The sequence below is a fragment of the Polyodon spathula genome, chromosome 17, assembly GCF_017654505.1.
Source record: "Polyodon spathula isolate WHYD16114869_AA chromosome 17, ASM1765450v1, whole genome shotgun sequence".
NCBI lineage: Eukaryota > Metazoa > Chordata > Actinopteri > Acipenseriformes > Polyodontidae > Polyodon > Polyodon spathula.
Genome location: NC_054550.1, coordinates 34024502 through 34041212, shown reverse-complemented (window position 1 = coordinate 34041212; position 16711 = coordinate 34024502). Strand labels below are relative to the sequence as shown.

Here is a 16711-nt window from a genome sequence, read left to right as displayed (position 1 = left end):
AGAGAGAAGTTGCCAGTGGGCTGTCCTGTCCACCAGCAACAGCTCAAGCCAAACATTCCCTGGGCATGATTTAACCTTGCAACTCCACTGCGAGCATTAGTACAGCACATTATCACTGTGTGAAATACCCCCACCACTATGTTATGCTTATTTTACAGAGAGACTTTGGCCAGCTATTGTAGTTTAAACATTAACTACAATAATAAACAGTCATTTTACAGCTAAAGGCAATGAATCAGGAATCTGCAGAACATGTGTGTGGTTTTGTTTTCCCCCTCTTTCTGGTTATCAATCTTATCCATGTACAGTCAATGAAGGTTTTTATTTTGTGTCTTGTTCCAAAACAGGGTTAGGGCAATAACCAACATGTATGTGAAAATGCTTTATAAGCACATGTCAACGAGGGGGACGTAAATGTGTTCCTCCATCTACATACTGTGCACACACACACACACATGCACACACACACACGCACACACACACACCACACACGCACTCATTATATGCTTTGCAGGAATTGTCTTGGAACTTAAATTTGAACCCTATCCACACCCCCGCCACCAGCCCTTCTTCAGTTATTTTCTTTAATTTACCTTCTTCAACTTCTCTACCATTTCTTCAATGCTGAGCTCGGCAGCATTGTGTGATACTTTGTTTTCCATCTGTGTCAGCCATTCACAAAGCTCTTTGTTCTTTTCATTGAAGATGATCCATGCGTTAAGCCTGTCAGCTATCTCCTGCTTCCTCAGAGACACCTGTGGGTTTAACAACATAACAACGAACTAGCACCAGGCAAATGCAATGACATCATGACCACGAGCGAGTGGGTGAATCTGAAGTATTAAACAGTTGCTTATTACAATTGCTTTTTAATACCAGCAGTCTACAGAGCTGCCACAGAGCTGGTGTGTCATTATATTGTGTGTGGTCAGTCTATTGTCTCTCTCAACAATTGGCAGACAGACTAAAACCATGATATAATTAAGCAGAACCGTGACCATGGTTGGGAATCAAGTGCTTTAACTCCAGCCCAATCGGTTATAACAATCAGTTCAGTTACTCACCCTTTAAGATTTTTGTTTCAAGTCTGTGTTACTTTGCTACACCTGTGTTAAAATAAAACATCCCACTAACTGACTAATCATTAACCTGTGAATTAAAGATGATCTCTTATTCTCTGAGGGACCAAGATGGCTATTCAGGACGCCCAGGGATCCTACGAGGGAGTAATGTACCTTGCTGTTATCTGAATAACTGTATCTTAACTGTGGTATAGCTAGAGTAGAATAACTCCCCCCCCCCCCCCCCCCAATATTTATTCAATTACTTTCTTAAGCTCGATTCCAGTTACAATATTCCAGTAACAGATATTTACTGTGTGTGAATACTGCACCTGAAATGGGCTTATTAATTAAATTAAACCCTTGGTCTTTGTATCCTGTCCTATGTGAATCTTAAATACAGATCTGAAGCAGTTACACTGAACCAGACATCCTTACGTTTGCATATACTCCAGCTTCCAACAACCACCTTTGAATTAGAGATGTGTTGCTATGGAAAGTTTAAGTGACCCATTGTTATGCAAGGGAAGAAGCAAACTGCGTAAGCACCACCAAGATTAGGTAAAAGCAATACCTTGTTCTTTCTATTGTTTTTCAGGATATAAAAAAACAAAAAAAATCTGTAAAAAATACACTCTTTAACCATTTAGGAGATTGTGAAAGAAACAATACAGATGTCTTAGTGATGCACAGATAAAAAGACTGTTTCAATAATTAATCATTAATTACACAAATGTTTTGCGATCATCACACTTATAACAAGCAGAAGTGTTAAATATTTAAACTAAGTTTTTTATCTTCCCTGATAACTGTAAAAATGTCAAACAGAAAACAAGTCAACTGCTCAATTAACAACATATCCAATTGATAATTAAAAGTGCAATGATTTATTAATTAAGCAAATATCTAAACACTATTTTCTTCAACTAAAATAAAGATTTTGAAAGTTACCAATGAAGTAGTTTGGGTTATCTTATTTAACACTTTTAACCACTACAGTGCTTACTCCAGTTTTATGCACTGCTTTAACTGTTTTAAACTTTTTTAACTGTCTCACTGGCTGTCTGAATACTGCACTAATATTTTCCCAAGTGAGAAAAGTTCCAGGTAATGTCCCTGGGCCTACAAACAGAAACAAAGTATGCAGGACTGGATGTGTGTGCTGCTTGAATCCCCCTTTGTCTGTTTGTACATGCAACAGTCACCTGACACTTACTTTTAAACAGAGTTCATCCCATTGGCTGTGTAAATGTTGGATCTGTTCTTGCAGAATCACCACATCATCTGTGATAATATACTGGGACAGGTCTGTCTTCATAGTGGTCAGCTCTGCAAGGCTTCGAGTCCAGTCTTCTAATGATTCCTCTGCCTCCTGCATAACACAACAACAACAACACAATTCCTCCAGCGTTAACTTCTGCCTCTTTCAAACCAGCTGGATTGTGGCATGCCTGTGTGAGGGGGGAAGGGTGCTGGGAAAGGGGGCGGGGATTAGTACCATAATGAGCTTGGGGGATGACAGAGAGAGCTGACATCCTATTAGCTACTTGTAGCTGCTTTGTGTCTAACTTGTAACTCTGTGCATCAGTGTACCTTTTCCACACCTTGATACAGTAACTGAAACCAGAATGATATTGGGTAATAGGTTTAAATAAACACAATGCAAAATGATTAAAACGTTAAACAAAATACCAGCTTCATTCTAGACAATGTAGTAGTTTATTACCTGTACTCATATGGTGTGCCTTATTTTGCAGAATTGCTAACTTTAAACTGTACAACTGTACAGTATAATGCATGAATACAGAATTGTTCAGTGGTTTGCATTCCGCAGAAGTGTTTAGTGTAATTCATTCTTAAGCAGAATAAAAACAGCCATTGGCTTCTTACAGTACATTGTTTGAAATACAATTATCCAACACACACACACACACACACACACACACACACACACACACACACACACACACACACATATATATATATATATATATATATATTATATATATATAATTATATATAAAATAAAAAGCAGCCTACACATATTTCACATGTCTGTTATTTACCCTTCTGTTGCTATTTTCAACATAATATAACAACCATCCTATGTATTGGGCACTGCACCTTAAGGATTAAAAACATATTGTCCTTTTTCAGATTATATAAACTACTTTATGATTTAATCACACACACACACATTATATATATATATATACACACACACACACACACACACACACACACACACACACACAGACACACACACACACACACACACACACACACACACACACACACACACACACACACACACACACACACACACACACACACACACACACACAGACACACACACACACACACACACACACACACAGACACACACACACACACACACACACACACACACACACACACACACACACACACACAGTGCTGTGAAAAAATATTTGCCCCCCGTCTGATTTTCTGCAATTTGCCCATTTTTCGCATTGTATTTGGTCAGGTGTTTTTGTTGGTTGTAGTCATATATAGAGGGAGTCTGAAAGAAAAAATGACATCAAAGTTTGGTGCTTCTTTCATTTGTTTGGTGTGTAAGGTAATCAAAGTAGTTAACTCAACCCAATTAAAGGGATAATTAGGGTCAGCTGTTTGAATACTTTGGTTAACAATGAGGCCTGATTTGGGCCAGCCCTGCCCAATATAAATCTGACTAACTTTGGCCCTTACCATTAAAGTGAAGTTGTCAGCAAAAAGGTTCTAGAGGCACATCATGCCACAATTAAAAGAAATTCCTGAAGACCTCCAGAAAAAAGTTGTTGATGTCTATCAGTCTGGAAAGGATTACAAAGCCATTTCTAAGGCTCTAGGGCTCCACCAAACCACAGTCAAAGCCATATTGTCCAAATGGGGAAAGTTTGGCACAGCAGTGAATCTTCCCAGGAGTGGCCGTCCTGCCAAAATCTGTCCGAGAGCATGCCGTTAAATTGTCCAGGAAGTCACAAAGAATCCTAGAACAACATCTGTAGGCCTCTCTCACCTCGGCTAAGGTCAGTGTTCATGACTCCACCAACAGAAAGACACTGGGCAAAAATGGGATTCATGGCAGAGTAGCAAGGCGGAAACCACTGCTCACTAAGAAGATGATGAACATGAAAGCTCGTCTCAAGTTTGCCAAAAAGCACCTGGATGATCCTCAAGAGTTCTGGAACAATGTTCTATGGACAGATGAGTCAAATGTGGAACTTTTTGGCCAACATGGGCCCAGTTATGTCTGGCAAAAACCAAACACTGCATTCCACAGCAAGAACCTCATACCAACGGTCAAGCATGGTGGTGGTAGTGTCATGATTTGGGGATGCTTTGCTGCATCAGGACCTGGACGACTTGCCATCATAGAAGGAACCATGAATTCTGCTCTGTATCAGAGAATTCTACAGGAGAACGTCAGGCCATCTGTCTGTGAGCTGAAGCTGAAGCGCAGCTGGGTCATGCAGCAAGACAATGACCCGAAACACACAAGCAAGTCTACATCAGAATGGTTGAAGAACAATACATTTTAAGTTTTGGAATGGCCTAGTCACAGTCCAGACCTAAATCCCACTGAGATGTTGTGGCAGGACCTGAAACAAGCAGTTTATGCTCGAAAACCCACAAATGTCACTGAGTTGAAGCACTTCTGCATGAAGGAGTGAGCCAAAATTCCTCCATGGCGCTGTGAGAGACTGATCAATAACTACAGCAAGCGTTTGGTTGCAGTTATTGCTGCTAAAGGTGGCGTAACCAGTTATTGAGTCTAAGGGGGCGATTACTTTTTCATACAGGGGTATTGGATAAGTTTCTTTAATAAATAAATGAAATAAGTAGCACAATTTTTGTGTTATTTGTTCACTCAGGGTCCCTTTTATCTAATATTAGATTTTGTTTGAAGATCTGATAACATTCAGTGTCAGAAATATGCAAAAATGCAGAAAATCAGACAAGGGGCAAATACTTTTTCACAGCACTGTACACACACACACACACACACACACACACACACACACACACACACACACACACACACACACACACACACACACACACACACACACACACACACACACACACACACACACACACACACACACACACACACACACACACACACACACACACACACACACACACACACACACACACACACACACACCTCAACTGACTGGAAGATGAAGACAAGATCCAAACCAGTTTGTCATACTCTCCTTTTTCCTTGTGTCATTAGCACATCACACCTCTTAGTAAGCCCAGACATCATTTCACCACATCAACAGTCTGCACACTGCAGCTGTTGGAGCTGTAAGGTTCGCACCCAGCCTATGCCCTGCTACACCTGCCAAATACAGCTGTCAATCCTGACTCCTAATCTGAAGTAATATCTGCAAAGATACATTTAAAAAGCCTCTATACAGCAAGTGGTTGTTGAGTGCCGTCACTATGTTTTTCACAGTCTAAACTGTGAAGGCAGCCTCTAATGGCAAAAAATGAGTGTAGCAGATGTACCTTAGTTAGTTTTTCTGTTACTTGTAACTCTTCATGCACTTGTGGAAGTGGTTCAGACACTTTAATCTTGATGTCTTGAAGTCTGCGTCCAAATTCATTTATTTTCTTTTCACAATTCTCCCAGCTCTGTGTGTATATAAAAGCACAAAGTCCAAAATGAGTCAATCTGGATATTGTAGGTGCAACCAGCTGACAATTTGTCAAGACTGGTAACCCTTGAAATTCGACCACAGTATATTTGCACAGCAGTTCTGTGCTTTTCCCATGCAAATAAATAGTCATTTATGGTTAACCAAGATTTCCACAAAGCTTTCTACCTGTCTGTGCTTTATCATGCTTTCACAATACATTTGCCACCCTTTGTTGCATTTTTACAACGACGAACCTCAGTCAAAATGTTTTCTTTTGTCACAATAAGTGAATCCGATAACATTCTAATTACTGCTCTAATTGCTTTGTTATTTTTATGCAAATCTACTTGGTTTTTATTCATGGAGAAGACTGTCACCTTTTCTAAATTAAAAACTTAAATTAACTCCTTTTTGTTTGCCCTCAATGATTAAAACTAGATTTAAACTAATACAATTCAATAGCAATATGGTTTATTCTGAAAACACACAAACTAACCCCATGGCTTTTCAAGGGACTGCTCTAGTTTTTTTTCTTTTTTTTCTGATAAATACAAACTAATCTTCTCCTAACAAACACTTTGGTGGCCTGCAGGCATTCAATGTGTTACTCAGTTGACTGTAACTTAATCTCTGTGACAAATTTCTTGTTGTGTTGGCCACCAGTCACCTTTGTGATGTCAATGTAAAGCACATTAAGCAGCAGAACATGACAGCACCTTAACCTACTGGTTCCTCTACATTCAAGAGGGTGCAACAGGCATTAAGCCTTGAGCTTTTAGTACCTATCTGAAATAGCTGAATTGATATAGTGTTCTCTAGGGTTCAGATACAATGCTGCATGCTGTATATTATAGCAGCTTCCAGAACAGTGAGCTCAGTGCGAATTTCTGTGCAAACATTTTGATTTCTCTAAAAGTTTGTTGAAAAAGTGTATGTCGCAGGCATTTACCAAAAAAAACAAACACTCTGGAAATACAAAAAGTCCAAGCATTTGTGAAATCCCAGAGAAACTGACTTAATTTGAAGGAACATGCGAGAAAAAATAAATAGCCAAACCAGTAAATTTGGGTCATAAAGTTATAGGTTACAAGAATACCCCATTGATGCACTGTAGTAGCCCTGGAATGCCAAGCAGATGGTAGACAGCTCCCCTTGTTGAATCCACTACATTCTTAAAGTATCTCTAGTCTGAAAATGACAGCAGCCACTGCAAACTAGCTGTGAGTGGCAGTGAGCCTGTATTGTAGACAGAACAAACTAGCATAATGTGGCCATTAGACAGTATCTACTATCCTAAACACCCGCAAATCTAGTCTAGTCTACAATGACGTTTTTACAAGGGCAAAGTTACTCCAGACGCTATGGTACCTTATGCTGTTACACTCCTTAAGCCTTTGCAGTCCTATGTCTAGGGGGTGATGTTCTGACCCCAGATTCCTAGCAAAGTTACCTTTGTGTGGAAATAACAATGTGAGTATTACGCAATCTCATATTCATAATACTCTATGGAGTTAATGCAAAGCCGTCTGATATACAGATTACTGCGAGATTAGGCAAGCTTTTCCATTTTTGCAAAATGCAGATTCTTGCACCAAGTTCGCTTTTTAATTTGATACCAAGTTATTTGGGTCACAGCATTGCTTGGCTGGTCTTGTGAATTGTATCCCGTGGTGCTTATGCTACCACTTGCAGCAGTCAAAGAAAGCATTACCAGTTAAGTGCTGGTAGAGAACCCTGTATGTTGTATGGAAAGATATTATAGCACTGTACAACATGTACCTCCAGAGCAGTGTTCATTAGCTGCTTCTTCTCTTTCAGCAGGGTTTCCGTGTGTTCCCAGCTCTCCTGCAGCTCACACAGTTCCTCCTGCAGCAGGGTCTCAGTCTCAGGGTTTGCCATGGAGAAGAGCTGCTTGCCTGTCTCCAGGGTCAGGATATAGCTGCACTGGTGGCGCTGGAAAAGCATCTCTTTGTGCTGTGGAACAGCAAACAAACAGTGTCATGAAGACAGTCGAACACAAGCATTCGCATTAGGACCTAAAAGTATCTGGAGAGTCTGTTTGCAATTAATCAATCCCTTTAAGGATACAGTGGGATTATTATTCCACATTGAAAATGTAGAAGGTACGTAAACTAGATTCTCATTTACAAAACTGTTTTTTCAGAATGGAATACAACCAAATATATACAAATTGCTGAACAATTCAATTCAAATGTATCCACTTCAGTGCACATAGGGCTCTTCATTTTCAGTTTTTATTTTTGAGATGACTGTTCAATTAAACTCTTGGAAAAGTGGTTATTGTGAAACAAGTTCACTTTAGTGTTTTCTCCTGTTTTTTTTTATTCAAACCGAACGCAAAACAGTGAGTGACGTTACATTGATTTAATTAAATTGTAACTACGAGGAAACTATTTGCAAAGCAGGTAATAACATTTTTGCAACGAGTCATTAAGATTTGAAATCTGGGAAAAACCATTTAACTGAACTTGCTTTTTGTGTTCATTTTAAATTAAAAATAAGGAGCTGTTTTTATTTTATTTTATTTACATTATCAATGAAACAGAATCATAGCCTCCTTCAAGTTAAGAGAGAAAACAAGTGATCTTGTTTCAAAACCAAGAGTTTAATTAAGAAACAGTTTGCTCAATATAACTTTAAAAGGGACATCAAGTAACCAAAAATACAAACCGCAAAACGAAGAGCCCTACGTATGCACCACTGCTTTTCAATGACTATTCTTGGTTTACTCTAGAATCTTGTTTCCCTCCCCCAAGTTCAAGCACTCATTTAGCCAGCCAAATATCTGTGCTTTTGTGTGGCTAAGGTACTGGCTGTTGGCCTTGCAGTGTGACCGTGGATTGATCTCTGCTAAGGCAACAACCTTTGACTTAGAAATGTGACCTTGAAATGTGTCTTGCAAAGAAGTTTAAGGCTGTGAGCCACTGTGCCACACTGACCAAAATGATTCTATCAGACTATGCCGTAAATATTCCTAAAAGGCTGTACCATTGTTACCTTAATATCTTCAACCCCCCTCCTTGTCTGGTGAAGCCCGTGGTGGGCCTGGCTGTCACTGAGGTGCAGCTGGTTTGCAGTGTCAGACAGGAATGTCTTCAGCTTTTTCAAGGAGTCCTGATATTGGTGCCACTGCCTCACAAGCCCCTCAATGACACCTCTCCTTTGCTGAGCTCTGCGTACTGCACCCTGCCATTGCTCTTTAAGCAAGGTTAACTTCAAGATAAACTCACTCCTGTAAGAAATGCATTAGGACCGAAGTGAAAGCAGATGTGGAGGATGTGGTGGACAAAACCTTATCTGTTACTAGCAGTCCAATCGATTAAACTTTGTTTGCTCAGACAGCATCTTTGCCATAGGCTTCCCCAACTGTGCAAATGTGTTGGACAGGCTTGTTATTTCAGATTGAATAAATATAGCTGCTGACATTTACTGATGTAAACAGAATAAAATAAGCCACTGAACAACGCCATGTGAAATCTATTGAGAGTCTTGAGCATCAAGCATCTCTGCCTGCTTTACAAAAGGGCACATGCTTAACGAAAAAGAAAGTGCCTCTGATCCACCAGACAGTTCCATCCGGATGCACTTCAATTATTTTCAAAGGTTACCCTTCACTATTTAAAAATGATAGCAACCTTGATTAGACCATACAGGCACTTACATCCAGCTCTACATCATTTAGTGCTGCTGACAATTCATTCCAGAGCAATTATGTTACTGATGTTCCCAGAAAATAGTTATTTTCATTCTTTTAATATACTGGCAGCACAGGCAAGTAAACAAATTGTATCAGTTTTAAAGGGTATGATACAGTTGTTGCTGATTAAATAGCGACACATGATAAAAGGTAAAACTAATATACATCAATAGGGCCATAGTGGAAAATAAAGTCAAATTAGACAACTGTATCGGCAAAAGCCTTCATCAGTGTACAAGCTTGGGATAAAAAAAAAAAAAAGTTTATATAAACCAGTTTGTGGCAGGGCAGAAGCACTGCTGCTGTAAATGGTGTGTGCATGTGGGAATGTAAGGTTCGCAGGGATCAGGTTAAATCTACCCCCAAATGGGGAATGGCCACACCTGTGATTGCTGGCCCTTGTTTTACACTCATTTGTTTATCTGGAGAAGGTTTACGGTAAGATTCAGGCTTGATCCCATAATGATAGTCTTACCTGTCTTCCACCTCCCCTCTTTCAAGCAGGTGTCGTGCCTCATTGATGACTGAATGCAATATTTGATGACCAATTGACACTTCAGCTTGGAACAACTGAAACAACACAATGTATTACTATGAAATTGTATTATTAATCAATCAACCAAATCATTTTTCATCAATTAAACACAAATTATCTATAAAACACAAAATTAAAAAAAAAAAAAAACATAAAACATAACCACACTCCAAAGGCTTGAGAAAATCAAATAGGCTTTCAGCCATGAATTCAGCTTTGCCAGGGAATCGTCATTTAGAGGAAATAATGATGGAAACATCCATGTGATCACCTCATGAATTCTCTGCTGTTCCTTAAGGCCTGCATAGCAACCAGCAATGTCCACTGCCAAGCTCTCCTCCATCTTCTCCAAGAATCTCATCCAGCTCTCACATTTCTGGACAAAGTTCTGCTTGTGTAAGAGGACTCCCTGTAGTTCACTACAAAACAACAGAGATACATACAGTACAGGGAAACAAGAAATGCACTGTGTTAATAGTGTTGTATTGCTCCACTAAAATTCTGACTCAACAAGCGAGAGGCAGGGCAGTCGCTATGATCTGAACTAAAAAACTATTTTCTATAGAAGATTTCTAACGATGTTCTCACGATGTGTAATTATCAGATACACAAGCAAAGCAAATTTTAAAGAAAAAAACACCGGATGCCTGTTTAAAGAAGATGCCTGTATATCACGTAATCAATAACAGGTGCTTCAAGACTAACCTTATACCAGCTGTCATAGTTATTAATCGCTGTTTCTGTACATGACGTGTATCTGGTTTTACTTGAATATGAAGAACTCGTCATTCATTGAGTCTTTCCATTGCTATCTGTTACCTGCATCTCTCCAGAGCCCGGGATGAGGCCTGAGCCCACTGTCTGTTCAGGGTTTGCACTCTCTTGATGTTCACGTCATTCAGAGGGATCTTGTAGCTGAGGTCATTCAAGTATTCTAGGTCAGGGGTCATGGCATTCAGTTTTAGCATCCGTGTCTGCAAAGGAAAATTGAATGCATTACACACACACACACACACACACACACACACACACACACACACACACACATATATATTTTGATGGCTGTTTACGTAAACATAGAAATATCCATTTTGCTTCCAATAACTGGATAGAAATAGATTGTCTGCATCATTTTTTAACTAATAAATCTAAGTGGCAAAACAACTGCATAGAGATGAACACTGTCAAACTATCTGCTATCAAGAAGAATCCATTGCACCTCAAAAACTACAGTAATATACAACACACTGGCAGAAGCACTTCCAAGAATAAAACTGCCATGCCTTAGTATTGTTTTTCGAAACCTTTGTTTCTTAGAAACTGTTAACTTTGCAACAAATTGGCTATACTTCGGTCTAATGGAGCAGTATCTGTTTTACTTCCTCTTACTGTAATACTAATATTCTAGGAGACTTTTAGATACTCTACCCTGGACTGGTCCATGGTGCTTGGGTCACTGATGTGTGAGTCCTTGGTGCTTGCCATGACTCCTTCAGAGTCTTTCAAGTGATGTTCCAGTGATGCCAAGCATCTGGTGAACTCTTCAATTTGCTTGAGTTCATCCTAGATTGATATCAACATAAATAGACAAATGCTTGGAAACCAATATATATGTGTGTGTGTGTGTGTGTGTGTGTGTGTGTGTGTGTGTGTGTGTGTGTGTGTGTGTGTGTGTGTGTGAGAGAGACTTGAGACATTTACTTTCCTGGATAAAGGACATGTATAGTAGGCTAATTTATCATTTTACGAATGTTTACAACGAGTTCTTACCATGCTTACAATTGTGCAGACATGTGCTGTGTAACACCCCATTCAGGACTCGCAATGGGTTTGAAAAGGCTCTTTAACAGCTCCCTGGCCATCAGGGCGCCTCAAAACAGTTGGGCAGCTCTGATTTAAAAGATTATACTCATAACATTTTACCTTTTGCTCAGACAGCTTAATTGCAAGAAGCTTCCCCAATTGCGCCAGTCTGTTGGACAGGTCTGTTACTTCAGATTCAATCAATATAGCTGCTGAGGGATCCACCTGTTGGGTTAGTTCTTTCGAAGTCTCTGAAACCTGGGCTGTGTTGCTTTGCATGTTTTCAGTCTCATTCACGAGTTTCTAAATGAAAGAAGGAAATAAAAGTTACACGGTACAGATTTTTCTTGCATTTTATACTTGTCAACAACCCATTTAACGTACTACAAGAATGCAGAGCGTTATTTGTTAAGTTGTTCTTTCCTTTATCAATCGTTTAATGTTTAAGTTGCGCTGTGCTTTCCAGTTGTGCTGCATGCATTTTCATAGGACTGTTACAGAATTTCAAAGAAATATTCCAGAGGTCTCCTTTAGCCATTAGAGAACCACTGTTAACTGAGCATGTTAAAGGGAATCTATGTTCCATTTTGTCTGCCAGTTTGACATGGTTTGATTTTAGTAAGTGTCACAGAGCCATCACTATTACCCAGTCCTGGGCTACACAAGTAAACTGATGCTCGATCATTATTTAGGACTGAGGTTATTTGGGTTTTCATTACTTTTTACCTGCAAAGTAACCAGGGGAAATATTGTGAAGGGTTAAGATTCACATTAATTCTGAAGGGCCATGCTTAGTGTAGCAACTATATCAAAATATTAATTATATATTGCATTTTACTGCCAGACATTTGACAGCACATTATCTAAATGGAAAATATTACTCATATACGCTACTTTAAATCAAATCCTGCAGATTTTAAAATACAAGACGGACTTGTAAAAAAAAAAGCCAAAAAAACAAAAAACATTGGTGCATTTATGAGAAAAAAGTTACAACATATTAATGTACTGATACAGCAGAATTTTTACAGAGTATCACAGTCGCTCTGCTCTGAATGGAACCTGAGATGGATAGATGGGACACTATCATGTACCTAATTTTGTATTTTAACACTGAATACAGTTCCCATGTAAAACCATGCCACTCATTTTTAACCAGATGCTGTGTGGTTTTCAAATTCTTGCATTTTTGATTCAGACTGATGCCTGTACTGGTACCAGTCCAATAGTACACTTAAATACCAGTGTAACAGAATGGAGGCTGGGTGCGAACCGGCAACTCTGCACACCACAAGCGTCTGTCTCAGCCACAATGCAAAACTGCCGGGCTCATCTGCAGTCATGGTTTTAGAGCTTTCAAACTCATCTCACTGACAGCAGCAGTGCATCACACAGCACTGCCTGTTACACCAGGTATGATTTTCTCTATCAAGTCTACTCTGTTTTTCAGTTTCCTTGTTTGAAATTGCTGAGCTGAAGCTTTTTTTGTTCTTTCTACTTTTTGTTAAACCTCCAGGTGCACTTACGTTAATAGTGTCTATCTTTCTCTGCATGAAATCCACTGTGCTTTCCTCTGAAGGAACGGCGCTTAAAAGCTTACTGCACTCCTCTTCGTGTGTCTTGAGCAGCAAGGCGCTGTCAGCGAAGCGATCCCTGTACTTCTGCCAAAGCTCATATAAACTCTGAGCCTTTCGGAGCTCATCTGAGGATTCTTGAATTGCTGCAGTCCACCTGGAAAAACGAGCAAGCATACTTTATTAACATATAACCAATACTGTAAACTGTTTTCAGCCGATCCATTTTGATGTATCATCAATATAAAACTAGCACAGTTCTGAATAATTTGACAGGGGCCACACAAGAAAGCCCTGAAAGCTGGCTCCCAGGGATATTTAGACACCTTTTCCATCATGCAGGGTCTAGACCGATAAAGGACGTCTTTAAATTACATTTGTTAAAATTAGTTTATCCTGGAATGTGTACATTTTAAAGAAAATTATTTTTGTATTCTTTATGCCCTGCTCTCTGTTTTATCATGTTGATCAAACCTATGATGGAACAAGTTAAAAATGTATGTTTTTACTTTTTATATAAAATTACTGTCATCAAAAAAAAAAGGGTGCTGAAGTAATCTTTCACTGAAAATGACAGGCCTTCACACTTTGTTAGGGTTACAGTCGCACTGTTTTAAACTTGATTGAGATATGCTACAATTTTAAGGTGTCAAGAGAGGAATACAAATTCAGTCCTCATATTCTCTATTTAAAACTTTATCTGAGTTGTATTCTAAAACTTCAACAGAGCTATTTACAGTTCTATAATTGACCACCAGAGTTTTAAACTCTGAATCTGATGACTGAGCGAGAGTATCCAGAATATGTAATTGTGTTAAGTGACCTTAATGGACTTCTGATTAAAATAATACATTTCAGGCTACATTTAAAGACTGCATAACTTTAACATTTAAAATGTGTGAATTGCTGGTATTTAATTCAGTAAGTATCCGAAGCAAAGGTTTGGCTTTACCTTGTACGTGCATCTTCTAAGTTTTCAGTGATCAGCTTAACTGCTGTGGGGCTGCACATAGTTTTAAGGGCGGTGAAAACACTGCTGAGTTCATTCCAATGCTCTTCATTCTTCTCAGTATCTTCCTGCAGAGACTGAGCGGGAGAGAACGGAGACGTCATATCACTCCCAAAACCAATAGCCGTAAAGTGCACCAACCCAAACTATTCTATCAACTCATTCAGGAGTTAGAAGAAGAAGAAGAAGAAGAAGAAGAAGAAGAAGAAGAATACAGAGGGCTTTCTTTGCTTTTATTACTTTCTAAATCTTTAAAATGCAGAATTACGTTTTGTTTTTTTTTACCTTCAACTTTTCCACCTGACTTTTCAGAGCTTGGAAAGACAGCACAGGGGAATGACTGCTCTCCAGCTTGTACCTGGCCTTGACTATATTCAAGTCCACCTCTTGGAATGTTTCATCAAATGCTTTCCATTGCTGCACAGTCGACTGGAGCAATGCTTTTGTCTGAATAACCTACAGATTAAAATAAAAAATAATGATGTAGTTCTGTTTAATTCTTTAAAAAAGGCCAATAATATTATTTATCAACGTTGTTTTAAAAGTACATTTCTAATTACACTTTGCTTTTCTTTTCTGCTTGCTTACTACGGTACACTTTTAAAAGAGTTATATATCACTGAATATATTGTTTAAGAAGGCTTTTTAGGATACCTGGTTGTTCAATCTTGTCCAGTCAGCATTGAGCTCATCCAGTTGTGCAATATAATCAATGTACAGGTGTTCACTGCTGTCTTTAGCTGGATATAGGCAGCAATGCTTAAGTTCTTGGATTTCTTTTGATTTTACCTTCAGCTTTTCTTCAATTTCCTGTTGATGCATGAAAACACACATTAAAATTATGTACAGAATGACAAAAAAACAGCTGTGACTTCTGTCTAGCTGTGGAAGTGGACCAGAGTTAATGAAGTGGTACATATTGTTGTTCCTTCCTTGTGTCAGTCAACTTAAAAGGGATTAAACCTTTACGAATAACAGTATCCACTGGAAAAGATGCCCTCTGGCTGGTTAATGACTTACAAAAGTTGTAAGGTGTGCATGTAGTGTTCAATGTGGGGTACAACACGACACCTGAAATGAATCTAAACTCTACCCGACAATCCTTCAGCGCGTTTTCAGCAGAGGCGAGGCTTGCAGGTGTCTGAAATCCCAGAATCCTTTCTTCCTGTGCTTTGCACCAGCTGCTGATGAGTTGCATGTTTCTCTCTTTTTCCGTGAACACCTCAAGCATATGTTCCACATGTCGCATCTGCATTAGAAACCAACAGAGCAGCGTCAGAGCAGTGTGCTTTCTGCTGGTATTAATCTTCCACTGTACAAGAATACAGAGGGTCATTTACTCCCAGTGCTTAACTTGAATCTGACCCTTTCGTCTGCAGTGATGGGTATTTCTACTGTCATAAAGTCAATGAACCAGACCTGTGCATGTGCAATACACTTCTAAAGCTACTTTGCCACTCTTGTCTTTAACAAGGTGATTGAAAATGCAAACAGCCACAATAATGCTTGCTTAAAATAAACTGCAAATGTGTACTGCCACTACAATCACAAATTACATTTTGCTCTAATTTTATTTTAAGGTCACCCATACTCCCTTGGATGCTCTGTACCAACCTTGCTGCTGAGAGCTTCTTGTAGCAGCTGCCACTGGAGATTCAAGGCTCCCAGGCACTCTGCAAACTCTGCCATGTCGTAGCGTTTGCTTTGGACGTCGGTACTGCTGATCTGGAGCACTGATTGGTTCACAAAATCCACGGTTAGTTGCTTGCAGTTCATTTCTGTCTTGTAGTCCTGAAACGTAAAAAAAAAAAAAAAAAAAAAAAAAAAAAAAAACATTTATAAATTAAAAAAAAAAAAAAAAAAAACATTGTAAATGCCTTCTAGTTTTTCAGTATAATACAGGAAAGAGTGCACAACTTTTATTACTATGAATTTATAACAATGCAAAGTACTGTGATATAAGGTTTTACAACAAGGTTATCATTGTGCTTTTTACAGTATTTAAAAACGTAACTAATGATTCAAATCCAGCAGTGTGTAGGAGAAAAGTCATTTTACCTTGTACTTTTGAAGAATCTCTTTTGCACTGGCTGTAGTAGATAGACAGCTGATTTTTTCCTCATCTCCTCTCAGAAGTCCATGAATTTCGCTCATCCAGGTTTCCAGCTCTGTGATTGCCTGATGAGACGGCACTTTCTCCATCTGGAGCTAAGGCAAAATATGGGCAACCTCATTACGGTAAACTGTGGTGCCACATTAAAATTGTAAAAAGCATTTGTGACTGTGTTAAAAGACTGGCTTCAGAAATACTACCTCTTGTGTTCTAGTGTTCACAGGG

At 39.0% G+C, this 16711-nt stretch overlaps 1 protein-coding gene across 4 annotated transcripts in view; it reads right to left on the bottom strand.

Moving 5' to 3' along the window:
• Positions 1–16711, bottom strand: part of LOC121329721 (nesprin-2-like) — a 99938-nt gene that overhangs the window by 17874 nt on the left and 65353 nt on the right. For all 4 annotated transcript variants that reach the window (XM_041275423.1, XM_041275424.1, XM_041275422.1 and 1 more), the window contains 17 exons: positions 16432–16581; positions 15988–16164; positions 15467–15622; positions 15028–15183; positions 14659–14829; positions 14317–14450; positions 13317–13521; positions 11911–12093; positions 11416–11550; positions 10807–10961; positions 10259–10406; positions 9928–10022; positions 8753–8987; positions 7514–7708; positions 5604–5729; positions 2278–2433; positions 594–755 (listed from right to left, as the gene is read on the bottom strand). In XM_041275423.1, the coding sequence (XP_041131357.1) occupies positions 594–755; positions 2278–2433; positions 5604–5729; positions 7514–7708; positions 8753–8987; positions 9928–10022; positions 10259–10406; positions 10807–10961; positions 11416–11550; positions 11911–12093; positions 13317–13521; positions 14317–14450; positions 14659–14829; positions 15028–15183; positions 15467–15622; positions 15988–16164; positions 16432–16581 (2739 nt within the window). The remainder of the gene's footprint in view (positions 1–593; positions 756–2277; positions 2434–5603; positions 5730–7513; positions 7709–8752; positions 8988–9927; positions 10023–10258; positions 10407–10806; positions 10962–11415; positions 11551–11910; positions 12094–13316; positions 13522–14316; positions 14451–14658; positions 14830–15027; positions 15184–15466; positions 15623–15987; positions 16165–16431; positions 16582–16711) is intronic.